This window comes from Enhydra lutris, unplaced genomic scaffold (assembly GCF_002288905.1).
Source record: "Enhydra lutris kenyoni isolate GAN:26980312 unplaced genomic scaffold, ASM228890v2 scaffoldscaffold12, whole genome shotgun sequence".
Classification (NCBI taxonomy): Eukaryota; Metazoa; Chordata; class Mammalia; order Carnivora; family Mustelidae; genus Enhydra; species Enhydra lutris.
Window position 1 is genome coordinate 76,666,443 of NW_019154096.1, and position 26,048 is coordinate 76,692,490.

Below are 26,048 nucleotides of genomic sequence, written 5' to 3' on the forward strand. Positions count from 1 at the left end.
GATCTGGCCCAGCAGTGCGATGTCCAGACAGCGGTTGTCTGAGGCCGGCCCGCCTTCCAGGTTCGTGGGCAACAACAGCTAGGATTTGGGGTCCTTGCCCCAGAGCCACACCACAAACACAGCCTTCTCAGTTAGTGTCAGTCCTGTGGGGACTAGGGAAGATAAAGCAAGAGGAGGATACAGAATTTCTCCAGAATCCATGCAGTAAATGCCTATGAAGCCCACATCCTCTACCAGTCTCTGTGCCCAGCACAGCGTGACTAACCCCAGAAGCATCTGTGACCCTTGACCCGGGCCCTGGGCTGAGTCTGGGCAACCCCACTATCGCTCCTCCCAGGAGGAATAGGAGTACGCCAGCGAGGAGACCCAGGCCCGGGCCTGCAACACTTTTAATGTCTCATGAAACTATCTAATTTCCTTTAAAATCAGAAAATAATATACACGTAATCCAATCTGGGTTACATTAAGCTTCATATTAACTCGTAACGCAGTCATAAAATGAAATGTTTCATCTTTTTTTTTTTTTTTTTTAATGGAGGACATGGCCTATGAAGGTAGGAGTGACAAGGATCCACCGAAATCACAAGGGGACCCTGGCTGAAACCTCCCTGACGTGTGTGTGCACACACACCCCCCACAAACACACACTCAGAAAGAAACAGAGAAAACACACTTACACCACACACCCACATATCACACCCTCACACACAGAGAAAACACCCCACACAGACCTCTCTGTGGTCACCCTGCCACTCTGGGCACTGCTTGTACAACAAGCCAGAATCTTCCCGGCAGGTGGCCCCCCTGTGCTCAGCCCAGGTCTGTGTGAGTTCTGCCCACTTTCCATCCCTAGAGATCTGAAGGCTGATGGTTGGAGTGTGGAGTCTGCTTGTCCTTTCCCTGGAAAGCCTGGGAGAGGGGGGACCCCGTCCTCCCATCCAGGGTTATCCTGAGTACACCAACTGGTGCCCAGCTGGGGCTTCAGAGAAGCCTGTGGGGATCTCACTGTAGGGTCCCAGCACGTGCTGCTGCTCCGGGTCTAGGGGAGATCCAGCGGTCCCCACTTGAATCCTTACCTCTGCTGTCATCCCACGGGTTTTACTGAGCAGCTGGCTAGGATCTGGCACTGTCCTCCATGCTGAGGCCCAGTATTCAGTGAAACAGATGCGTTCCCACCATCATGCCACGCGGGGTCTCCTGACGCCTCCTAGGTCCCTGTGATCACCGTGGGAAACCCGGTCGTGTCCTTTGCAGTGTTTAATGCCATAGATGGAAGATATGTACGTGTTATGTTTTGTTGTTTCTTTTTTAAACAGATGATCATTCCAGGGTGATTTTGAGCCAGGTGGATGGAACCCCGTGTTCAGATTACATTAATGCTTCCTACATAGATGTAAGTCTGCCATTTTCCTGTCCCCCCTGCCCAGCATGATGTGCACGTCTGGACCATTTGGGGGCTCAGTGTGAATCATGACTTTTCTCTGGAGAGCCAGGAATTAAATTATCACAACTTTCGTGGGCCATTTGGCCATAGCACGGACGGCGTGGATGCTACCAGGCCTTTTGAATTAGCATCTGTCCGGGGATTCATTTTTAAGAAGCCTAGAAGCACACAGGACATTTGTTACAGAGTTCTTTATGTTAATTTGTTACAGAGTTCTTTATGTTACTGATAAAACAGGTTAGGAGGGACCAGTAGGACAGGTTTATGGTCAAACCATATCTGCTGGATTAAGAACCCACTTTAACTGAAACTTAAAAAATCATTTAACAGTAATTATAAAATCATCATGAAAACACAGTGGAGTAGAATTTGTATCTATTAACCAGTTAAGAATATGTAAATGTGGTGTGTGTGTGTGTGTGTGTGTGTGTGTGTGTGTGTGTGTGTGTGTCTGGGCAAGTATTAATGGAAACTCGACAGAGGGACGATCAAAAGTAGCACAATTTCTGAAGTTGCTAGTGAGTTTTCTTCCCATTTCTGTGTTTTCCAAGATTTTCGTGATTACTATGTTACCTTCCAAACAACAATGAAATCCTTCATCAGAGGCAATTACGAAAACCCACCGACCCGATTTTATCGTTCTAGGGTTACAAAGAGAAGAATAAATTCATCGCCGCTCAAGGTAAGTGTCTCACTGTGACTTGCAGAAGATGATTCGGGTAAAATGATGAGGACGGCGACCGTGTCCTCATCTGACGGCCGGAATGCAGGGGTTCCGTTCCGGCTTCTTGTCTGTGTGCCGTGCTGCATCTCTGTGGCCTGAATGCGGTCTGTCCCACCTGTCCCACCTGTCCCGTCTGTCCCACCTGTCCCTGCGTCTCTAATCTCGCAGAGCCTTGCGATGCAAGGCAGTGCTCTGCTGACCCCGAGTGTCCTGGGAGCTGGGCTAGAGTCTGCGTCTTTGAAAGCATCCCGAGGTCGTTCTGTGCATCTGTGTGCGAAGCCCGTAAAGCTCATTCTGTGTCCAGAGCTTCGAGAACGCAGACACGTTGGAGCCTCTGGGCGCTTTGTCCCCCTCTGTGGTCAGGGCCGACTGATAAGGAGCATGGCGGACGAGGTCATTTCTAAGTGTGGGTGTAACAGGCATGTCGGGTGCTCATCCACACAGTGTGTAGGTGTAGACAGACAGACACACCTCTTTTCCACATCTGCCTGAGTCAAAGCCAGGGCACGCAGGAGCCCAGCAGTGACCGTCTCCGCGGGCTGCTTGTTGATCGAGACAGACTCGTATCTCTTTCAGCTGGTTGAGCTCTGTGTGGCTCCCACGGGGTTGTTGTTTTTGGGGCGGGGGTGGGGGTGTGAGTAGCTTTTCAGATCAAGGCCATAGCCATGAGGCTGCTTCAGCCCCAGCAGCAGGCCCTCAGCCTTGCCCACAGGCCACTTCGTGTGTGCGTGTGTCGTGTGTGTGTGCGTGTGCACGTGTGTGTGTGTGCTTCTGATCTGGGCTACCATCCATCGCCCCACGAGCCGGGGCAGGCCAACAGCCAGTGTCTTCAGCAAGAGTCGTTCAGAGAGCAGGCCCCAGAAGTCAGTGCACATCAGCATCACTTGAGAACTTACCAAAAATGCACACTCCCCAAGAAACAGGGCAAGGCACATGCGCGTACACCCAGAGGACAACAATGTTGGAAAACCTGACAGACGTTAGCTGACACAGATAGAGGCTCCTGTCTCTCTCTCTCTCTCTCCCTCTCTCCCTCTCTCTCTGTCCTTGTAAGCAGGGGAGGCAGCCCAGGGCTGAGGAGGCAGCTGCAAGGAGAGGGGCCTCTGTGTTTTCCTGCTCCACCCTCCGTGACGTGTCACTGTCTTCCTCCGGGTCACAAAATGGCTGCTGCGTCTCTGGGCTCTGTGTCTGTATTCAGGCAGGAGGGAGGGCAAAGGGCAGAGGACTTTCTTCTGGGGATGCTTTATCTCCCTGGACGGCCCTGAGTACGGCCCGCTGCAGGGGTCTGGGACGCATGGGCAGGGGCTCAGACACGGAGGGCGGGTCGGCCAGCCTGCAGTCTGTGTGTGTGTGTGTGTGTGTGTGACACACGGACACCTGTGCCGTTCTGGAGTGGGCTCTGGTCTCCACAGGCTTGATGAGCCCCAGAGTGGGCACAAGCTGCTGTGACACACAGGCTGACCCGAGCCTCATCTGAATACCCTTTACTGCTTGTGAACAGGGTCACCCCCCAGGTTCAGATGCGCAGCCTCCCAGGACTCCCCAGCCCCAGCAGGGTAGCGGGTGGGGTGCTGCGGCAGGACCGGGCGGGGAAGCGGCAGATCTCCAGGTCGGCTGAGCAGCGCTTTCGTGCCTCGGAGCAGCAGGGCGGTGGTGGCTTCCCTGGGGCCCCACAGCCAGGGTGACGGGGGCTGGGACCCCCAGGGACCCTCTTCAGGTCTGACTTTGGGATCATCCCCTATCTACAGGCCCCAAACAGGAGACAGTTAACGACTTCTGGAGAATGATCTGGGAGCAGAAGTCCGCCACCATCGTCATGTTGACGAACCTGAAAGAAAGGAAAGAGGTGAGCTTGGCCTTCTGACTCACAGAGGATGCTCTTGTAGCTTCTGGGGCTTCGCTGGGGGGCGTGCTCACCACATCCTTTTCCTATTCCTCGCCCTTATCACCACAGAAGAAGAAGAGAAAAAAACAAAAAGCAAAAAACCCACCAGTGGCTCATAGCAATTTTATCTTGAAATAAATGTGCTGTGTCCCCAGCATCTCCCTGCTCTAGACCATGACACAGAAATGGCACGCTGTCCATCCTTTCCTCAGCCAAGGTTCCCTGGTCAGCCGACTGCTCTCACACCTTGGTGGGAGCCACAGACCTCAGAAATGAGAGCCTCAGAGTTTTCAGGCTGGTAATATAGTGGGCCTCAGACTAGAATTAAAGATGGATTTACTGCTTCTTACCCAGACGAGAGAAATGAATTTGGAAAACAAGGCGCATTGCAGGCATGTCGCTCTCATCCCTGTGTGAGCTTTTCTAAAATAAAACGGGATGTACGTACTTTATAAGAACTTGAAACCTCTAGAAAGAAGAAGGATAAATGGATTCACTTCCTAAATATGACAGATGTTCCTTCGCGTCCACTCTCCTGGACAGACAATGCGGGGGGCGAGGTGCGTGCTGTGAACCAGCTCACAGACCCTGGCCCCCACGATTTCTGTCCCCCTGGGCAGAGCAGACGCCAAACAGAAAGCAGATCAAGGTAAACTGTGTCAGGAGGCGACATAGAAATAGCAGGGGGCACAGGGCCAGTGGTGGGCAGGGCGGGCGGAGCAAGCCCAGCGGACAGAGGGCTCTGAGGGTGGGGGTGGGGGGCGTGCCAGGCCTTCTTTGTGCGTCCAGCCCTTCCCTTCTTACCCCCGGGAATAAGGCAGAGCACAGAGTGATTGTGGCTTCGGGGGCAGGAAGGAGGGAGACCCCCAGAGGAAGTAGCACTTCCCTTCCTTGGGTATGGGTCAAGGCAGGGCCCGGAGTGGCACCGTATCTCTAAGGCTGGAGGGAACTTGACCAAACACAGCCCCAGAGAGGCAGCACCCGGCAGGGTGATGGGACGGTGAGGCCAGGAGTGATCTGCTGGGCCCGCAGCCGTGCTGGGAGGAGAAAGGCGAGAAATGCGTCAGGGAACTGGGCTCGGGCCTCCGAGGGGAGGCCGAGACGGGTCCCGTGGGAGGCTTCTCAGCAGAAAGAAGGACTTGAGTTATAGAAAGTGAGCTTGCTCTCCAGATTAGAAGAATTGGAGGCTAGAAGGAGACTTGCTAGGCATGGGGAGACTGTTCTAGCATGTTCCAGTGTGAGGGCCAGAACAAAGTGGTGGCAACAGGTGGAGAGGAAGGGCCAGCGTGCTGGGAGACCTCTGTCCTGCTGGTCCCTGCTGTTCCCCACCCCAGTCCTGCTGTCACTCACTGGCCTGGGACCCAGGCAGCTAGGCGCGGGCTGTGTCCTCTGAGACAGAAGTCGTGGGCCGGGCCAGGGGAGCTCAGCTGGGGCTCAAGGCAGACACTGGTCCACAAGCAGGACAGGCAGGGAAGAGCCCCTCCCGGTAGCCACCTTCACCAATTTGTTTCATACGTGCCATATGGCACAGGAAGAAGCCTCCTGTTACCATTTCCTGTCGGGTAGGACGGGGTTTTTGTTTTGTTTCCAAGGGGGCTGGGACTGGGCTGGAGAGGGCCACCCCCTTCCCACAGAATGAATCCTGCCCCGTGGATGGAAAGAGTGACGGGAGTCAGGGGATTTGAAGCAGGCACGCTGAGCCCTTCCCACGCTCCGAGCAGATGCCTGGCCAGGACCTGGCCCCCAAAGAGAAGGAGGATGTTGCCCTGGGAGCCCCAGGGTTCCCTGGGACCAGCGGCCCTCCTGCTGCCACTTGAGCAGTGCAGGGATGGGGGTGGTGAGGAGGAGGGAGACCCAGTGAGACCAGCACAGGAGCAGCGGGTCTCAGAGTACGCCTCCGTTTCCCGCAGCAGGCATCCTGTTGCATGTCACTGGACATTTTCTCTCTGATCTGTCTCCGAAGCCTCCTACTGGATTTTTCCATTTCTGTGACTCAGAGCTGGCCGGTTTCTGTATCTTGATTTTCACCATTTCAGATGAGATCATTTCTCAATAGAGTTCCCTTTTCTTACTTGGTTACACTTCTGTTGTCCTCTCCCTGGCTTCAACATTCTGGCGAAAGGTTGTGAAATGCAGTTGCTCCAGCATCTCATGATCTGACCAGAGGGAGGGGACTGTGGCCACAGCGGGACCAGGAGGCCGAGGCCGAGGGCTGAGAAGCTTCCACATGCACAGCCCTGTGGGGGGCCCTAGACTCAACCCTCAGGCCCAAGTGAGGGCCTTTCAAGGGAAGTATCTCAGGGGGTCCTGGAGGGTCCCCAGGGGGCCAGGAATGGCACAAACCAGCACCTTTGAGCTTCTGATTCTCCTTGGGATGCTTCAGAGATGTCCTGGAGGAGGGAGGGGACATTGTCCTGTTAGGACGGCGTCCTCACGCTCTCCTGTGTCCTGTGCTCACAGCGGCCTCTTCCGCCTTAGGCTGCAGGTTCACAGTCTCCCCGTGTAGCCACTGGAAGCCCAGAGGGAGGGCTGGTACTGAGATGGGCCTCTGTGTGCAGGGCACCTGTCCTCTGCGGGCCCCTGCTTCAGCCAGAGCACAGAGTCGGGACTGCCCCCCACTAGCTGCACGGCCTCGCATTCTTGGCCCTTTCCCAGCTCCGGGAACTGCCTGAGGGAAGCTGATGTGTGCCGATGGTGGGGCTGGGGGCGCCTCCACACCTGGTTATCTCTGTGCAACCATCCCGTGTAGGAGAAGTGCTCGCAGTACTGGCCGGACCAGGGATGCTGGACCTACGGGAACATCCGTGTGTGCGTGGAGGACTGCGTGGTTCTGGTAGATTACACCGTCCGGAAGTTCTGCATACAGTCCGTAAGCACTTTCAGTTACTGGCTTTCTAGAAAGGCCGTCCTGTGGAGAGCAGTGTCAGGAGCAAATATGCGTCTAACTTTTTTTAATATGAAGACTTGCCCCACCCCCCCGCCGGTGCTGTAGGAGCTCTCGCTGAGTGGGGGCTGGGGAGGGCCAAGTGCAGGGAGGGGACGGGGTCGGGCTTAGTGGACTGAGGATGTGGATCTACGAAGGAGGAGACAGGTGCCCAGGGGTCTTCAGGCAGCCCCGGGCCCCCCTCACCATCTTGGGTGGAGGAAGTTGTCACTTGGGGGAGGGGCACCAGGACTGGTGGTTCTCGCCCAGTAGCATGATGTCATTTCCCACGCCGAAGTGGTAAGGTGGGATTTTTTTTTAACAGTCTCAAAAGTATTTCTGTAACGTCCTCAGTGTTTGTCATACTTATTTCCTGCTCATCCCTGAACCATCCCTGCCTAACAGAATGCAAGGCATTCTTCCATACAGATGCCTGTGTCCAAAACAGATGAGCAGAGATCTAAGATATATATATAGATAAAAGGGAAAAACAGAAGGTCATGGTGTCAGGAGTCAGAGGAAGGGGAGTTGGCGTTGTGACCTGCACGATGAGGTTTCTAGAAGCCACAGCAAAGAAGGGAAGAGGACGAGCTTTACCGTTTTTACTGTCCCCTGCTTGTGTCCCTCACGGTCACACTCACACGTGCACGTGCACCTGCGTGTACACCAGCTAGCCCTCCGTGATCTGGGGCAGAGAGCCGCGCTCACAGGCCGTGGGTGGGTTGGCCGTCCACATCATCTTCTCCCTCCAAATTAAGGCACCGTGGGGAGTGAAAGGACGCGCCGCTGTGGGAAGGAAGTGGGGCTGCCAGGCCGACGGGGACGTGGCCACCCCGCTCACAGTGGGGGCTGGGAGCCCGAGGGCCAGCTTCTGGATGTGTCTGGCTGCCCGAGGCCAGCCTGCCGTGGGCCTGGGACAGGCTGCAGGTCCCGCTCTGCCAGTCCTGCCCGCAGGTAGCGCACCACGCATGTCCTTGCTGCCCAGGGTCTAGACGGTGGGGGGGGGGTATGGGGGCGGGAGGGAGCATCCTCAGAGAGTGGTGTTGGGGGAGGGGCCCTTGCCCCCACTCACACCTCCCCATCTCCCGCAGCAGCTCCCTGATGGCTGCAAAGCCCCACGGCTCATCTCCCAGCTGCACTTCACCAGCTGGCCCGACTTCGGAGTGCCTTTCACCCCCATCGGGATGCTGAAGTTCCTGAAGAAAGTGAAGGCCCTCAACCCCGCCCATGCCGGGCCCATCGTGGTCCACTGTAGGTATGTCTGCGTGGGGCCGTCGTGGGTCATGCCCCGTGGGCCGCTGCCGGCGTGGGCAGGAGGGCAGGCGGGGCGGAATGAAGCAGCCTCTACTCACTGGGGACAGAAGTGACACCTCAGAGACCCCCTTGGGGTGAGAGTTGGGGGGACGTGTGGCCCACTCCGTGAGAGCAGAACCCTTTGCTTAGCGGCGTCTGAGGGGGAACCCCAATACCCAGCACAGACAAAATCCAAGAGGCCAGGTAGAGGGAGCTAGTGAGGCTCTGGGCAGGTTCACTTGGCCTCCCCTCCCCTGCCCCCAGAGACCCTCAAGTCACCTCTGAGGATAGAGGTGGAAACCACACTTCTATGGGGAGCCTCCTGTGTTGAGACAAGAGTGTTCAGGGGAGCTGGGGGCCACGGTCCAGGCCCAGTGAAGAGCAGCCGTCCAGGGCCGGAAGTCCTGAAGGCCTGGCTCTGTGGTCTGGGCTGCCCCTTCTCCTGCCAGCTGCGTTCTCCTCCTCTGCAGTGGGAGGGACCATCCTGGAGGGCCCTGGACTTGCCCCGGGGATGAACTTCACACAAAGCTAAGATCGGCATAAGCTGTCAACACTGTGATTATTCCTTGGGTTGTGGAAAAGCAGCTTCTGAAAGTGAGCCCTTTTTCCTGAGCAAGTTCTCCTCTGTCTTTGCACACCTTGGTGTCCCTGGTGGTTTTCGTACTGAATTTTCATTTCTTCTGGAACTCGTGGAACCATAGAGGCAGGGCATAAGTTATTCCCTCTGTGTCTTACATCTCCATGCCCAGTTTGGCTTCTGGTGAAGAAGGTCATGTCCGAGAAAAGGCCTTGGACTTGGAGTTGGTGGACTGGCCTGTGCCCATTCTGGCTTTGGAGACAAAAGCAGAAAGACAAAGAGTGCTCCCTTGCCAGACTCCCCGTCCTCCCAGTGAGTGCTTGGTTAGAACCTGCAGACAGTTTGGAGATCAAAGGGGAAAGCCTTGTCATCCTGGCTGGGGAGGGAGTCCTGGACCTGCCCCTTGGGAGATGAGGGACCCTGGGGCAACCGTGCATTTAATGAGGTGGCGTCTAGGATCTCGGGGGCCGGCCCTGCCAGCCCCGCCCAGGAGCTGTACTGGGGCGGGGATCTGCGGGCCAGTCCTGCTTGGCCCCAGCGTGGGGTCCTTGTTGGCCACTCCTGTTCTTGCCCAGACTTCATGGAAGCCAGAGTCTCCATGTGGCTTCTTCCAAACACCTGTGTGATGGAGTCAGAGCATCTGGATCACCTGTGCAGGTGCCTTCTGTCCTTTGTCCCCTTTGTCCTTTGGCAGTGCCAAGATCCTCCCAATGACCTTGTCTGTAATGGCCAAAACAGGTGTAATCAGGGTGACAGCCTGGTGAGCAGGGCCCTCCCTCCTTAAGGGGGGTGCAGGCCTGGACGGAAGGGCCTGAGTCCCTGCCTAGGGACTTCCGAGACCCCATCAGAGATCCGGGCCCTGCTGCGGCAGAGACCGTGGGGACTTCGGTAGCCTGTCTTCAGGATCCAGAATCCGAGCCGGAGAAGTCCTGGCAGGAGGGGCCGACAAGACCCTTCCCGCTGCTGCCTCTTCCTGGCTCAGGCTTCTGGTGGTGGCTGGCTGCTCAGCTCCGGATGGTGGGCACGGGGGGAGGATAAAGAAAAGGCCTCTGGGTTTGGGTCAGGGCTGGCTGCAGGGAGCAGGCTCAGTCCTGCTTTGTCCCTGATGTGTCCAGGTCTGTCATGCATGGGAGACCTTAGGGAATGACCACTCTCCTTCTTCTGCTTACTTCCTCCCCACCTCAGGGCCCCAGGACACCTGCACTTGCCATTTATCTTATTTTCATGCTGGGTCCCCGTCCGTGGCCTCAAGTCTCTGCCTTTGCTGTTGAACATGCGGTTGTCTCCCTGTGGCAATGTTTTACTTCCGCCCGGCTCCTGCGCCTCCTGGGTGCTCTGGCCTCCTTTAATGTTCTGTTTGGCCACCGGGGTTTTAGGATCTGGGAAGTGGGAGGAGGGGCACTCTCCGTCTCCGGCTTCCCCAGGTCCCTCTCCTCCCTGGTGGGTCCTTCCCCTCCCAAGCCCAGGCCCCTGTGAGCCGCCCTGGATGGTGTGGGCAGATGGGCGGTTCTGGACGCATGCCTGACTGCAGTCACGTGATGACAGGAATTCCTGCCGAAGGGTACGGGCCTGCCAGGAACTGGCAAGGCGGGGGAGAGGGCTCGTGCTGGCTGGACTCCCCTCCTCTCCCCAGAGACTCAGGGTGGAGTTGACTTCACGTCCCGCCTCTAGTTTCATCCTCACACCGGAGCGCCTCAGTTCCAAGCCGTGTCGGGCCCAGGGCTCTGGCTCTTCCTGGTTTCCATCCCCGCTGACACACTCGTCCGGAACGACATTCTCTGCCAGAGTCCTCTTAGGAACCGCATCCCCATGGAGGCTGGCTGAAGGACCACCTGGCCTCAGCTTTTCCTGGGACGCAAGCGCAGCCCCTGTCCCAGTGGCGAGGCGGCCTCTCCCGCGTGCACCCTGGGCCAGGCGAGGGGTCCCATAAGTGGCCCGGGGACCCTGACCACCTTGCACTAGGCGATTTTGTGGCCTCCTTCACATACATATTGGGCAGGGCATCTCACGGGGCTCTGCACCTGTAAGAGCTAAGACTCCCCAAAGGGCACCTCGTGTTTGACCTGCTTTCCCCCCTGAGATGAGGGGGTCTGGCCCAGAACAGGGTCTTCGCTGCTGTTCTCGGCCAGATTCGGAGACTGACTAGAAAGAGCAGTATCTCCCCCCGACCCTCCCAAAGGGGAAAGTGGGGGGATGTCACTCTTTAAGTTGTGAGTCTTTGTTAGAGAGGTGACTTTCCTTTTGCTACAGAGGTTAACACTGCAGGGGCCGGAGGGGGCAGGCCCGCTCTCACGACAGACACTGCACACCCCAGGCTGCCTCACGAGGGTTTGCTCGTTCAGCGAGTGTTGAATGAGCGCGACCAAGTGTCAGCCCTGTCCCGGGCACTGGGGAGCAAACATGCACAGCCCACCAGCAGACCCACCCGGGACAGCAGGTGGTGGGGGACAGACCCGAGGTCCCAGAGGTGCTGTGGGGCGTGCGTTGGGAGGGCAGGAAACTCAAACCCAAGAATCTAGTCGGGCTGCTTCCTAGCCGGGAGACGGCTCCGCAGAGACCCTCCTTCTCGTGCCAGAGAGCATAAGCCGGTGCCTCCCCTTCCGGCTGACCTTGGCTCAAGAGCCCGTCGACCTAGCCTGGGAACCCCCTTTTTGTAAAGAACCCGGAAAAGCCATTTCAAGTGTGACATTTCAAAAAATCCACTTACACACGTGACAGCAAGATAGCATTTGGCAACGGAAGAAGACGATTCGCACCGTGTCACGGACAGCAGCTACAACAGATCATTCCGACGCTCCTTTTAACAGTTTCTGTAGTTCCTAGAGAAGGATTTGGGATAATTTCACTGAGACTATGGTGCCCTCTGGTGGCTGCGCCCAAGATTTACTCTTTATCGATGGAAAAAAGGGGGTGTTGAGGGCTGGGGTGGGAGACCATCAGGGGTGGGCGGGGCTGTCCTCCTGTCCTGGCGCACAGGTAGGTCCACTCTGCAGTCCCGTCATTTGCTGTGGGCGGAGTGGGGTGCTCTGTGCCTCACGATGGGACATCTCCCCTTTTCCTGAAAGCGCTGGCGTGGGCCGGACAGGCACCTTCATCGTGATCGATGCCATGATGGACATGATGCACAGCGAGCAGAAGGTCGATGTCTTTGAATTCGTGTCCAGAATTCGCAACCAGCGCCCTCAGATGGTGCAAACAGACGTAAGTAGCACCTTTTCCCGGCCCCACACCTGTCCTGGTGTGAGCGGTACAGAGCGAAGAACCCAGAGCCTTGGGCCACCCCCAATCCACACGACTGTCCCCGATGCAGTGCAAATAAAACAGAGCCTGGCGGGGACAGCACACTCAACAGTGCCAGCTGACCTACTCCCCTTCCTCAACACCATAAATGGTCATTATTAATAGCTGTCAGCCTGAATGCCCCCAGACCTCCTTCCCCAGGCAACGTGTGCAGAAGGGGAAGCCCCCAGGGGCAGCAGGGCGCTCGCGAGGGTGCTGGGTGCTCTGGGTATCCCTGCAGATGCAGTACACGTTCATTTACCAAGCGTTACTGGAGTACTACCTCTACGGGGACACCGAGCTGGACGTGTCCTCTCTGGAAAAGCACCTGCAGACGTTACACAGCACCGCCGCCCACTTCGACAAGATCGGGCTGGAGGAGGAGTTCCGGGTACGTGTGAACGGACCCCGGGGGAAGACGGCTGACGGGTCGGAGGAACCGCTTTCGATCACTGCCCTCCTGCTGGACCCCAGAAAAAGCAGGGTGGCTGCCCCGGCCATGACGTAGGGGAAGAACAATCAGGGGCTTTGAGGCGGGAGCAGTGTGGGGGAGGGTGTCGTGCCCACGGATGTCTTTCCCCAGATTAAGGAAACAGCCGGAGGAGGAGAAAGATGAACACATGCCCTTGAGAGAGGTGCTGTGCGGGGCTGAGGGGCTCGCTCGCGAGTGTCAGTGTTGTGACTACGTGGCTCTTGGCTGCAGAAACTGACCAATGTCCGGATCATGAAGGAGAACATGAGGACGGGCAACCTGCCTGCGAACATGAAGAAGGCCAGGGTCATCCAGATCATCCCATGTAAGGCAGCCCTGGGGGATTTCAGCCCTCAGGACAGGCGGGATTGGGGTCGGCACCTGTGGAAGTCTTTGACCACCCACTTCCATGAGCCAGGGCCCAGGGCAAGACACCCTCTGGGTGTGCGGTTAAGGGCTCCTGGGGGTGATGGCGAGGGCTGGGAAGAGACGCAAGGACAGGTGACCCAGACAGTCCTGGGTGTCAGGTCTGATATGAGACATAGATGACGGGAGAGGAAGCAGTTCCTGGAAGTGGAGAGATTTGCTTTGGCCATGACTCTGGGGCCACCAGATTCCCATGTCATCCAGTCATCCCCTAAGCCTGTACATGGGGGAAGGGGTCCTGCTCTAGGCCTAGGGGAGGTGGGAAATGGGCAGGGGTGCCGTCAGGACCCTAGCCTACTGAGGTCCCGGGTAAGGGGGAGGAAGGATGCCTACGTTTGAGGGGGGAAGCAGAGAACTTCACAGGGATCAGAGGAACTGCAGGGAAGGAAGAGAGAGGGTCTGCTTTGAGGAGAGGGAGCGCCTCGTGGCAGGTGGACCCCAGGCCCTGAACATGCCCTTGTGGTCACCAAGCATCAAAAGTGCACTGGGGCTGGATGAAGCCTGCCGCAGCCTCAGAGCCCGGCTTCTTGGTGGCTGTGGCCACCTCCACTCCAGGCCACCTGCCTGGCCACACTCCTTTCCCTCCTGAAATGTGATTTTTTAAAAGATTTTATTTATTTATTTGACAGACAGGGATCACAGTTAGGCAGAGAGGCAGGCAGAGAGAGGGAGAAGCAGACTCCCTGCTGAGCAGAGAGCCCCATGCAGGGCTCGATCCCAGGACCCTGGGACGATGACCTGAGCCGAAAGCAGAGGCTTAACCCACTGAGCCACCCAAGCGCCCCTGAAATGCGATATTCTTAACGCTCCTGTTGTGGTCTGAATTACTTCAATTCATGACAAATGAAAATGTTAACTGCAATATTTTCAGAGCTTTCTTTCCTACCAAAACATAATTTTCTGGGCCAATTTAATTAACCTATTTTATAAAGTAAACCTTCCAGGGACTTGACTTGACACAGCAATTTTATTCATAAGTTTTATATTTCGGAAGCTGGTAGCAGCCGAAGTTTGCAAGGCAGGGCTGGCGTGCGTGCTCACTGAAGGCACATCCTGTTTCGTAGATGACTTCAACCGGGTGATCCTCTCCATGAAAAGGGGTCAGGAATACACAGACTACATCAACGCCTCGTTTATAGATGTAAGTACAGGGGGCCCCGGACGTGCTTTGCGAAGATGCATGTTTCCTTCGTCTGTGATCACAGGGGCTCCTAATTAACTGCTTTCGACAATCAGGAAGGAATCCTGAAATCCAAAAGATTTTGTTAGCAGAATGACTTGCATTAAAAAAAAAAAAAAAAAGAAAGAGAAAGAAAAGAAGGGATAATGAGTTTTGGGAATAGAGAGCGTAGGCGCCCTGCTAAGTAATTTGCTAGTTTCCGTTGTGTTTTTAAGACACAGCGTTTTTTCCATTCTATCCCTAATACGCTCGGGTCACCCACCGGCACCGCGTGGCTCTCTGTCCTGCACTGTCTGCGACCCGCTCCACGGGGACAACGTGCTGTGTATTCAGGGCATGGTCACCAGCTGTCTCCACGCACGGTGGCGTTAGCCGAGGAGTGGGTGGGGAAGGACACAGTGGCCGAGTGTGCGTCAGAGCTCCCCTTTGTGGATGAGAAAACTGTGCTGGAGGTCGCTTGGGCTGCGTGGAGGAACTGGGTTTGAATTCATTTCCTCTAAGTCCACACCCAGTCCACCCCCACGAGGCTAACTGAGCCGAAACACAGAAAGATGGGAGAGCAGAGCCACGGGCGCTGTCGCAGGGACCGGTGTGTGTGTGTGTGTGTGTGTGTGTGTGTGTGTGTGTGGCTCGCCATACCCGCTCAGAGGGGACCCCGGGGGCTGCAGGGGAGAGAGCGGGCACCCTGACCTGTCGCACGGTGCACGTGTGCATGCGTGCCCGCTGGGGCTCGGCGCAGCTGGGGAAGCCAGAAGATGCTCTCCATCCTCGGGCCCTGGGTTCTCCTAAGCCAACCCCTGCATCTGCACAGGAACCGGCATGAGAGGAGGGCAGACTCTAATCTCTGTCCCCTGTTCCAAGGGCTACCGACAAAAGGACTACTTCATCGCGACCCAGGGGCCGCTGGCGCACACAGTGGAGGACTTCTGGAGGATGGTGTGGGAGTGGAAGTGCCACACGGTCGTGATGCTGACGGAGGTCCAGGAGAGAGAGCAGGTCAGTGGCGCTCGTGGCTGGCCCGGGCCCTTGGGGGGGCAGTGTGCACCCCCGGCAGCCCAGCCCACTGGCGATCCCCTGTGATGGGCCCACCCGTGGTCAGCTGCGGAGGCCAGGCCACGGCCCAGGCGGGAGACAGGCAGGAAATGGAAAAAAGATCCCGTTTGCTTAGCCATGACCACCCACACTGGCTTTTGGTCTTACCCAACGTTTTACATAGCCAGCCTCGCAAGTGTGTCATTTTGTTTTTCCACAAATGCAAATTTGATTAAAACCTGTTGAACAAAACAACATTTACTCATTATCTTCAAGTCGTAAGGACATAGACATTGACATTGACATGGGCACCTTACGGATGGTGTCCTGGTTGAATGGAATGAGTCAGTGTTTCCCTGTCCCCAGAGCTCCATCTGGGCCCTGTTTACGGAGTTCAGTTAACAACACAGTAAGTGCTCATGAACCCACTCTCCAAACAAAAAACCGAACTTTGGTCCGTGATGGCCACTTATCTGGGGGCTCTTTCAAGACAGAACCACTACCCTGAACCCGTGTTTTGATTTCTTTGCCTCTTTTTTTTTTTTTTTTTAAGATTTTATTTATTCATTTGACAGACAAAGATCACAAGTAGGCAGAGAGAGAGGAAGGGAAGCAGGCTCCCTGCTGAGCAGAGAAGCCCGACGTGGGGCTCGATCCTAGGACCCTGAGATCACGACCTGAGCCGAGGGCAGAGGCTTTAACCCACTGAGCCACCCAGGCACCCCTTCTTTGCCTCTTTTAAAAACAGTACATTGAGTTATAATACATGTACAATTCCATCCATATTTTTAAAGGGTACAAGTCAGCAATTTTTAGCATATTTACAGAGTTGTGAAACATCATCATTATTTAATTCCAGATCATTTCCATCAGCCCTTTTCCTTCTGTTAAATCAAATGGGGCTTGGTCGGTCTCAGAACAAACCCCCTACCCGTGAGCAGCCAGGCCCCGTTTCTTCTTCCTCCACAACCACTCCTCTACTTTCCACCTCTGTGATTTGCCTGTTCTGGACATTTCCCGTAAATGAGATCATACGACCTGTCTTTTGTGATTGAATTCTTATGTTTTCTAGTTTTAACCATGTTGTATCCAAAATAGGTTCTTTTTCTCTTGACGACTTGCCTTCCGTTGTATGGGCCGCCTTGTTTGGGCGTACCACACTATCTCCCATTCGTCTATTGATGGACGTGTGGGTGGTTTCCACTTTGGGGCTATTATGAATCACATTGGAAATGTCCATGTTGGAGTTCTTACATGGATTTGTTTTCGTTTCTCTTGGGTAGACACCTCGGGGTGGAATTGCTGGGCCATATTGTAACTCCGTCTCTCGAACTCATCTGGCTGGACGTTTGGAAGAAGGTCCACAGCAGCCACCCCGTTTCCTGCTCCCACCAGAGTATACAGGGTTTCCAGTTTCTCCACCAACACTTATTACTGCTGGTCTTTTTATAACTTTAAAGATTTTTCTTTGAGACAGAGAGAGAACAGGGGGAGTGGCAGAGGGAGAGGGAGAAACGGGGAGCTCCCTGAGCTGGAAGCCCAATGCGGGGCTTGATCCCAGGACCCTGAGATCATGACCTGAGCTGAAGTCAACCGCTTAATCAACTGAGTCACCCAGGAGCCCCACTACTGATCTTTTTAAAGCCATCCTTGTGGATGTGGTCTCGGCTTTTTAGAAATCCTATACGTGTATGTCTTAAAGCTACTGTTCAGTTTTGCTTGCTATCGAACTTTCTATAAGGGGGTCATTAGAGTGCGTATTCTTCCAGGACTTGCTTTCCACACTCAGAAGGATGCTTCTGATGTGCTCCTGCGTCGATGCCTGTGGCCGTGGCTCATTCCTCAGTATGTCCTTGTGTCTCACTGCACACAGTGCACCCTGCATCCATTTATCTATCCCTTCTCCTGTCACGGCATTTGGGTCAATTGCATTTTTTTTTTTTTTTTTTTTTACAAATGGTGCTACTAGTACATTCTCCTACAGTTCTCATGCTGCACAAGGAGTAGCCTATTCCAGGGACAGAATGCTACATTGGAGAGTGACAGTTTGGATTGACAGGATAGTTCCTAAAGTGGACACTGGCAATGGAGGAGAGAGATCCTTCATTGACGTCCCTAGTATTGTTAGGGCTCCTCGTGTTTGCTGACTGACTAGGCGTACGTATGTGTCACCCCTCCTAGGCCCTGACTGGCATCCCTCTGATTGCTCTGAGGTCAAGCCTCACTTCATACACTTACGGATGGCATGTTCCCTCCGTGCAAGATGCCTGGCCAGGCCTTTCCCCCGTTTTGCTAGTGAGTCGTTTGTTCTTCTTGTGTTGACTTGTAAGAATTCTTTACATATTCTTGATTCTAATCCTTTGTCAGTTGTGTGAACTACAAATATCTTGTCACCATTGATGGCATGTCTTTTCACTTTCTCGGCCATGTTGGTTGATGAAGAGAAGTTTGTTGTGTTCTTTTTTAAAAAAAAATATTTTATTTATTTATTTGACAGACAGAAATCACAAGTAGGCAGAGAAGCAGGCAGGGGGACGGGAGAGAGGGGAAGCAGACTCCCTGCTGCGCAGAGAGCCCAATGCAGGGCTGGATCCCAGGACGCTGGGATCATGACCAGAGCTGAAGGCAGAGGCTTTAACCCACTGAGCCACCCAGGCGCCCTCATTGTGGTCTAATCTGATGTCATAATCTTTGTGTCGTGGGTGGTTCACTCTTTTGAAGTCTTGTTTTTTAGTAAGTCCTTCTGTACCCCCAAAAGAAAAGATATTTTCGTCTAAGGCTCTCACAGTTTTGTTTTTGACTTTAAGTTTTAACCTGTCTGGGTTTACTTTTATGAAGGTTCAAAGCTACCAGATATGGTAGGGCATGTTGTGCACTGCCCAACTCCAGGAGGGCTGGACTGTTCCTATCAGTCCTGCTAGAGTGTGAGTCAGGGACCCACCCCTTTTCCTATATGGAAAACCAATTTTCACAGCTCCGTTGATTGGATAATCTCTTCCTGTATCCGAGTTCCGAATACACACCTGTTTCTGGATTCCCTTGGTCAACAGGTGTTAGCCGGCATCCATACTCGCGTTTGTTAGTGATTTACTGCGTCAGATGAGAAGCGCTAAACGGTCCGAGAGCCATCCTGCAGCATAATGTCAAACCGCTAACAGGGCATTATTTCTTGTGAGACTTAAAGTTTCATTTTATCCCCCAAGGATAAATGCTACCAGTATTGGCCGACAGAGGGCGCTGTGACTCATGGCGAAATAACAATCGAAATAAAAAGTGATACGCTTTCGGAAGCCATCAGCATACGGGACTTCTTGGTCACCTTCAATCAGGTATTGTCGCCGGTGCTGTGGGCTCTCGTAGACAGACGGCCCCGAAGTGGCCGTCAGGGGCTCCTTTCCATGGTCCCGGCACATCCCGCTCCTCCAGGCTTTTCTAACTGGTGCATTCGGATCAGTGGCCAGCGTGTGAATAGGGAGCCGTGTCATCAAGGGGCAGATCTCCTCTAACATTCGGACCTCCGTGGTCCTGTGCGTCCTTGCTGGAGCACGAGAGAGGGAGGGGGAGCAGAGTGACCAACTCTAAGAGGCGTTCCACAGCCACAAACACCCGCTCAGGAGAAATGGCAGCGGCAGGGACAGGAGGACGAGGGGGTGTGGATGAAGCCGCAGAGGCCTCTCCAGGCTTTTCCAGAGCGTCTGGGACAGGAGGGGTCCTGGCTTCTTAGGAAAGAGACGGTCCTGTTTTCTCAAGCAAAGCTGCCAGGATCCGTCCCGTGTCCGGTGGGCCCTGGCGGGGGCTCTGGGGACATCCTCTGCATATCCTGCTCCTCATTCTGCGGCCTTCTGCTCTGGGGTGCACTCAACCTACAGACAGCCTGGCCGGGACCCCCAGGCCAGCCAGAGGGGGACTGTGCCGGCCATCGGAGGACCCAGGAGGACCCCAAGCCTGGGCCCTGCTCCACAGGAGGGTAGGTCTGTTCCTGGATGGTTGGGGCTGCGTGAGCAGAAACGCCCTCCCCTGCCCGCAGCCCCTGGCCCACCAGGAGGAGCAGACCCGCGTGGTCCGCCAGTTCCACTTCCACGGCTGGCCCGAGATCGGGATTCCGGCCGAGGGCAAGGGCATGATCGACCTCATCGCGGCTGTGCAGAAGCAGCAGCAGCAGACGGGCAACCACCCCATCACTGTGCACTGCAGGTGAGCCGCCGGGGCCGGGGCGCCCCTCCTGGTGAGTGGTGGGATGCAGACCCCACACCCAGCCTGCGGCTCCCAGCCGCGTCGCATCGTCCCCGAGACTTTCCCTACACAGAGAGCTTTAGGTGCCTAAATGTCATCTTAGCTACGCACAGGAGACCTCGTGGGAGGAGGAGCCGGGAAATGACTCAAACACATGTTTCCACGAGCTTCTGAAGTCCTCCCCAGACCAGCCAAACATAGCTCAGACTGACCTGTTCCCAAAATTCAGCTGCTTGTGTTCGCTTTGGAAGATGTGCTGGCTCTGGCTGATGTGCTCACCCCTCCCTGTCGTCCCCCCCACCCCCCTGGGCTCCGGGAACCGAGGCAGGGCTACAGCACGTCCTCACGGAGGGCAGATTTTTCTGGAGCCCCCAAAGACGTCCTGGCTGGGACTGCTCCCAGAGGCCTGCTGCCCACTCCAGCCCCAAGCCTTTCAACCCAGCTCCCAAGCCAGGTGCCAGGGAGGCCGGAGGAGGGACATGTGCTCAGGGGAGTGCCTGGAGACAGTGGGCGTCCCCATCAAGGACCTTGATAAGCGGTGTGGTGAGCGTGGAAGGAGAATCTGGGGAATTCCAAATCCAAAGACGTGCAGGCTCCAGGTCTTGGTCAGGCCAACCCCCCCCCCCATGCCAGCAGGAGGCCTTGGCCTCCACTCCAGAGCTCTCCCCAGCAGGAGTTTGGGGCATTTTCATTCTCGAGGGTGCTGATTTGCGTCTAAAGCTGTTCTTCTGTTTCTTCTTCCACTTGTGGCTTCCGCTGGCTTTTGTGCCTGCCATTGCCCCCTTACTCCTTGGAGCCCCCAGAGCCTGGGCTGAACTTGGAGGGTTCGGAACGCTTCACGTGGGACCAGCCTGGGTGCAATTCTGGCCTGGCCAGGAGGGGGAGCACAGAACGCGGTTTTTGGTTCTTGGGGGGCTTTGTAGGCGTCTTTTGGAATAAACTAAAAATCCATTCCTTTGCGTTTTGCCTCCAGAGACCCAGACAGTTTAGCACATGGAAGGCAAAGGTGAACAAGGTCCCACAGGGCAGAGGTGGGGACAGGTCATCAAAATAGGTCAGGAGCCTCAGAACCAGCCCATGTGCGGGACTGTGGGCCTGGAGGACTCTGGAGGAAGTCAGCGGGACCTGCCCACTTTAGGCCCACTCTCTTGGCTCTCCGGGGGGTGCCCAGGCTCTGCTCCTGTAGGCTCATCCAGCACAGCAAGAAGACGATCATCTTAAAGGGAGTAGACCCAGATCTCCACTGCTGGGAAGCGTTCCTTGTCTAACCCTTCCTGGCAGGGGCCGCCCTCTGTCTGGCCTCACCCTTTGTAAACCAGCGCCTCTCCGAAGGCAGCCACTAGCACAGGGGAGTCTAGCCAGAGAGGACCTCTCCCTAGTCCCGAACCAGGAGTGTCTACAATTCTGATAAGTGGTGCTGACGCTGCTGGTCCTGGGGACCGCACCCTGAGAACCACCGGTCTCCACAAGGGAGGAGGGACATTGTTGCCCTGGCTTGAAAGCTTGTAATCGGTCTCAGTCCAGCTCCAGAGACACATTTCTGCTGCAACGGGGCAAATTTTAGGAATTTCATGTTTCCTGACTCTTGCTCCATGTAGATGAACCTTAGAAACGCAGACTTTGATCGCTTTCAGTGGTGATGGCTTCCGCGTGGATGTGTAGGGATGGGCTGTGGGCTGTCCCTTTCTCATCCCCACGCGTGAGTGTGCTTGTCTGCATTAAGCACTTTCCCTCCCCAGTGCTGGAGCCGGGCGAACAGGCACCTTCATAGCGCTCAGCAACATTCTGGAACGAGTAAAAGCCGAGGGCCTTTTAGACGTGTTCCAAGCTGTGAAGAGTTTGCGACTTCAGAGACCACATATGGTGCAAACCCTGGTAAGAGATGGAGCCATGGGGATGTTTCTGGAAGGGTCAAGAGTTGTCTTACGTTGGAATTGATGTCTGTTTCATTGAAGGAGCTCGAGTGTGTGGGGAGGGAGGAGGGTGAGTTCCCACGGGAGAGAGCTCATGGTCCTCTGCACAGTGAAGCTTGATGGACCCCCTTCCTTCCTCATCTCTGCTGTGGACTGTCCCCTGGGCAGGACGTAGGAGGAGGGGTGAATTCATGGCTTCAGACTGTGAGACCCCTTGGACACATGCACCGATGACGGCAGCTTGCTGTGTCTCCGTGGCTCCTCCACCATTTTCTGGCGCCGTTCTCTTGCGTCCTGTGACAAATCTACACACTTCCTGGTTTGCAGAAGACGTGCCTCCTCGCCAAACTTGGTGATGGTTCTACCCCAATAAGTACAATTTCAGAAACTATTAGAACCCGTCATTTTTCTCCAGTCTTCCCGTTTTTACATGTGCGCCCCCCTGTGCACTCACTCTGCGTGGCTAACGGGATCCCGACTCCAGCAGGCTTAGAAGGTGGCAGGAGAGACTTCCAGAACCTTTCCATCGCAGGGGAAGCTGCTAGAATCACCGAGAGAGCAGGGTTGCCCTCCCACCCCCAGGCTGGACAGAGCATGGTTCTCACCCTGAGGGCATCCCAGGGAGACCTGGAGAGAGTTCACACTCCTCCATGGCCAGGCCGCCCTCATGCTTTCTGGGGCTCAGACCCAGGCAGGCATCAGGATAGTTAAGGCTCTTCCTGGTGGTCCCAAAGCACAGACAGGTTTGAGAACCACTATGACTGAAGGAAACGGGGTGGCTGCCGGGTCCCCACACCCTTGCCTCGCGTGCCCGCCTTGAGGCCAGGCCATGACTGAGAGCAGGAAGGAGATGGTGCTGGGGGCCCCTCCGCTCTCCTTAGAGCCCTGATCCCAGTGCAGACAGTCCTTCTTGCTAGAGCTCTGGAAGATGCTAGAGGGGTCCTTCTAAAAGCCGTGCCTGCCTCCTGCTAGCTAATACCGCCTAGCGGCATCACAAACGTGAACGACTTTGGGCGTGGAAAAACCAGAGGCAGACCCCTCCATGGAGGGCTTTCCAGGTCAAAATAATAATGAATGGGAACATTCTCCAAAAAAATTCCGTTTTGAATTCTGAGGCACAGTCTTTCATCTTCTTTCCTGACTGCTTTTAAGTCCACTACGGGCTTCCCCAGGCAGAGGTGGTAGCTTTAGTCCTGCACGGCCCCCATTAAACAGGAAAGCTAAGCCAGGGCCTCCCTTCGATGCTTGGACTTCAGGCTATCATCCCAAATGCAGGGCTGGCCCCTCGTGCCTCTGCGGCCTCGAACAAGCTCCTTCCACTTTCTGGACTTCAGTTCTTTATCTGTGGAAAACGGGGGGATGGCACCTGCCTCTAGTTGACATGCACGTTGGCTTTGTGTGTGTGCATCGGGGGCCCACCAGTGCCTGGCCCGGGCAGGCCCCTGGCGACCGTGGCAAAGAACATCTCTAGTCTGGCTCAGCATGCAAACTCTCCCTCGGTTTTGAAGGGACCTCAGCTCCCACAGATTTGTTGGGTCTGGCCCACGTGTCCTATCTCCAGGAGCCCGTCCTTCTGAACGTCCCTGACTCAGCTCTGCTCTTTCCACTGCCGCCTCTCCCCGCACCCCTCCCTGGGAAGCTGCCCATGGCTGTCGTTGAGCTTGGGTCTGTACCCTCTGGTCTGGTGACACAGTTTAACAGAGTGTTTGTAACCTGACTTGGAAAGTCAACCAATTCCTGGCCACCCGGCAGGACTCCTGAGACAGGCTTTAGGGCAGCACGCATTCCAAGGCAAAAAGTGTTTTTGTTTTTATTTTTTTCCTGGGAGCTTTGTGCCTTGATAGGAAATGTCTGTGACATGAGGTGTGGCCTGTGTCATCTCAACAAATTGCCAAAATACACATCATTGATCACTGGGCACCAGTGGCTTGGACTCGAGACACAGCGTGGATGGGTCACAGTTAGCTCTTGTGTTTGCTGCTAAAACAGAAAGGGGTTAATGGAGTTGCCACTTCCTCCAGGACGGGAGGCAGCTTTGATGTGAGGCTGAACTAACTTCCAAATTTGGGAGAGAAGATGGGCGGGGCTGGGGAGCCACACTCCGTCTCTCCTGCTTCCCAGGCCCCTCCCTCGAGGGCCCAATTGCCGAGCGCCACTCAGCCAGCAAATACCGGGGTCCGCAAGCAACCAGACCCTGTTACCTGAGAGGCAGGTTAGCTGCCTGTTGCTCCTCAAACCTCCGGGGTCCTCTCCGCATCTGCCGGCTGTCATGCACGCAGATCTCCAGAATCTCTGGCAGCTGCCCTTGGCTCCTGTTACCCGGCTTCCCATGGAATGCCCAGAACTGGCGGATGCCGCAGGTCCTGCGTAGCCGCCCCCCATCCTCCCTCCATCTGCCCACCGCCCTGCCTCGCGGCCTCACCCCCTCCAAGAGCCGGGGGAGGACAAGAGGTGCACGGCCGTGTTCTCATGAGTTGAATGCCTCCGACAGAGAGAGGCAACATTCTCCTGAAATGTAGTAAAATTTATATAAAACAACGTCCCCTCTTAAGAGTAAGCTTAAGCTAAAAGTAGCCTAGATTTTCCTCCTTTTAACTTTCACAGACTGCTTCTTTGTGACACAGTGAAGTTCAGTATCCCGACTTCTCTCATGGTCATTTCAACAATACCTGTTTTCCAGTTTAAATATGAAAACTGCAGACCTTTTACTCAGACTGTCCTAAAATACGACAAGTTGAAGCTAAATATCGACATGTTCCATATAAAACAATAACTTTAGGGCCGCCTGGATGGTTCAGTCGGTTAAGTGTCCGGCTCGTGGTTTCAGCTCAGGTCATGATCTCAGGGTCCTGGGTTTGAGGCTCGCAGTGGGCTCTGCACTCAGCAGGGAGCCTGCTTGGGACTCTCTCTCCTTCTGCCCTTCCCCCACCCTGCTCACTCTCTAAATAAATAAAATCTTAAAAATAACAACAACAACAACAACAAAAATCCAGCTTCATTTTGAAGTGCCCAAAAAGTAAATTTTGTAACTGGTCACACTCTTTTATGTCTTCTTTTAAAATGTTTCTCCCAATTAAATTAATGGATTTTTAAAAATGTATCATTTTAATGTATTCTTGTGTTTTTTTTTTTTTCAGGAACAGTATGAATTCTGCTACAAAGTGGTACAAGATTTTATTGATATATTTTCTGATTATGCTAATTTCAAATGAAAATTCCTGCCTTAAAATATTTTTTAATTTAATGGTCAGTATATTTTATAAAAATCATGTTAATTTATTTCATAGTTGACATTAATGCTCGTCCTAATTTCTCTGTATACATTTTGTTACGCTTTGAAGGCCACTTGCTGTAAAAACTGGAACCGTGTATTAAGGTCAAGTAATATCCCATAAAATATATTTCTGCTAATACCAGTAAATATGTTAATTTTGCATCAGATGCATCCCATTGTTGAATTTCACACGTGCAGCACTTCTAAATGTTAAAAATCTGAATATGCAACGTGTGCTTACGCAGGAGAGAAAACAAAAGCCTGCGCTGTTAAGAAAGCGGTTGAGACTCAAGAATCAGTTGAAAATTCTCTTTCCTGACCATGTTTTTACAGTCCTGGGCAGTGGCATTTGGGGGAAGGTGAAATGTTCACGAGGCTACACTGTAAATAGGGAATCCTGTGAAATCCTCTGTTGGAACTCGTGTGCTTGATTTTCACATTTTAAAGATCAAGGACTACAGCCTGACGGCAGGTGTAGAACACGTTAGCATCATTGGTGGCTGTGGGGTGACACGTAGACATGCATCTACTCAAGGCCGGGTCCCTGCCGTCTTGGCCGGAAGAGGGGAGATGTAGGCATGGGTGGAAAGGTTCCCCCACGGCTCTGGGTCCAGCGAAACCAGCTCTCAAGCTGTGCTTCCACGTAGCCACTTCCCGTCCGTCTGTCTGGGGTCTGACTCAGACGACCCCCTGAGAATCCAACCGACTGCCTTTCTCAGCCTTGCCTCCCACTCTGCCCCCTCCCCCCAGCTGGTTTGAGCTCTCCCAGAGGCTCAGCACCAGCCACTTCCCAGTCCTCACGTTCAGATAAAGCTGGACGGGCGACTCACACAGCCGCAAGGAGCACACGCTTGGGGAGAAAACCACAAGCAATTACGCTTTCAACTTTCTGAGAAACATTTTGGTATTAAAAAAAAATCTTGTAAAAGCTAAGATTGTTTGTAAGAAAAGAAATCTTAAAATCTAGATTTATACAGTTTTTATTTAGAAGTCCCACTCCCCAATATTTAAATAAAAGAAAAAGAGATAGAAATCCTTAAATCTAAAAGCTAACTTATTTTTGAATGGAAATACTACTGAGACCTTTGACACTGGGTAGTAATGATCTCACTGCCGGACAGGATCGGCTTGTGGGGCAAAAAAAAGAGCGGGGGGATGAATGTAGAAAAGTTTAACTCAATGACAGTGATCTTTCTATGCCATTCGGGAGCAGATGAGCACAATATATATAATATATATAGTGTATATATACTATATATATATTTATTTATGAATGACACCTGCTCTAACTCACTAAAAGCATTTAACATGTACATTTGGGGTACTTTTTTTTCTTTTCTTTTCTTTTTCTTTTTTTGCTTTTTAAAAGAAATACAAAGGCCTTATGTGACAT

At 54.2% G+C, this 26,048-nt stretch overlaps 1 protein-coding gene across 3 annotated transcripts in view; it reads left to right on the top strand.

Annotated features, from left to right (window-relative positions):
• Positions 1-25,597, top strand: part of LOC111144775 (protein tyrosine phosphatase, receptor type E) — a 152,087-nt gene extending 126,490 nt beyond the window's left edge. For 2 of the 3 annotated variants that reach the window (XM_022499223.1, XM_022499225.1), the window contains 14 exons: positions 1,317-1,393; positions 2,090-2,126; positions 3,917-4,014; positions 6,803-6,922; positions 8,068-8,231; positions 11,912-12,047; positions 12,367-12,516; positions 12,829-12,922; positions 14,088-14,164; positions 15,065-15,199; positions 18,439-18,564; positions 19,263-19,429; positions 21,208-21,343; positions 24,519-25,597. In XM_022499223.1, the coding sequence (XP_022354931.1) occupies positions 1,317-1,393; positions 2,090-2,126; positions 3,917-4,014; positions 6,803-6,922; positions 8,068-8,231; positions 11,912-12,047; positions 12,367-12,516; positions 12,829-12,922; positions 14,088-14,164; positions 15,065-15,199; positions 18,439-18,564; positions 19,263-19,429; positions 21,208-21,343; positions 24,519-24,593 (1,592 nt within the window). In that variant the 3' untranslated portion in view covers positions 24,594-25,597. The remainder of the gene's footprint in view (positions 1-1,316; positions 1,394-2,089; positions 2,127-3,916; positions 4,015-6,802; positions 6,923-8,067; positions 8,232-11,911; positions 12,048-12,366; positions 12,517-12,828; positions 12,923-14,087; positions 14,165-15,064; positions 15,200-18,438; positions 18,565-19,262; positions 19,430-21,207; positions 21,344-24,518) is intronic. The other variant, XM_022499224.1, reaches the window with a different exon arrangement.
• The last annotated feature ends 451 nt before the right edge of the window (positions 25,598-26,048 follow it).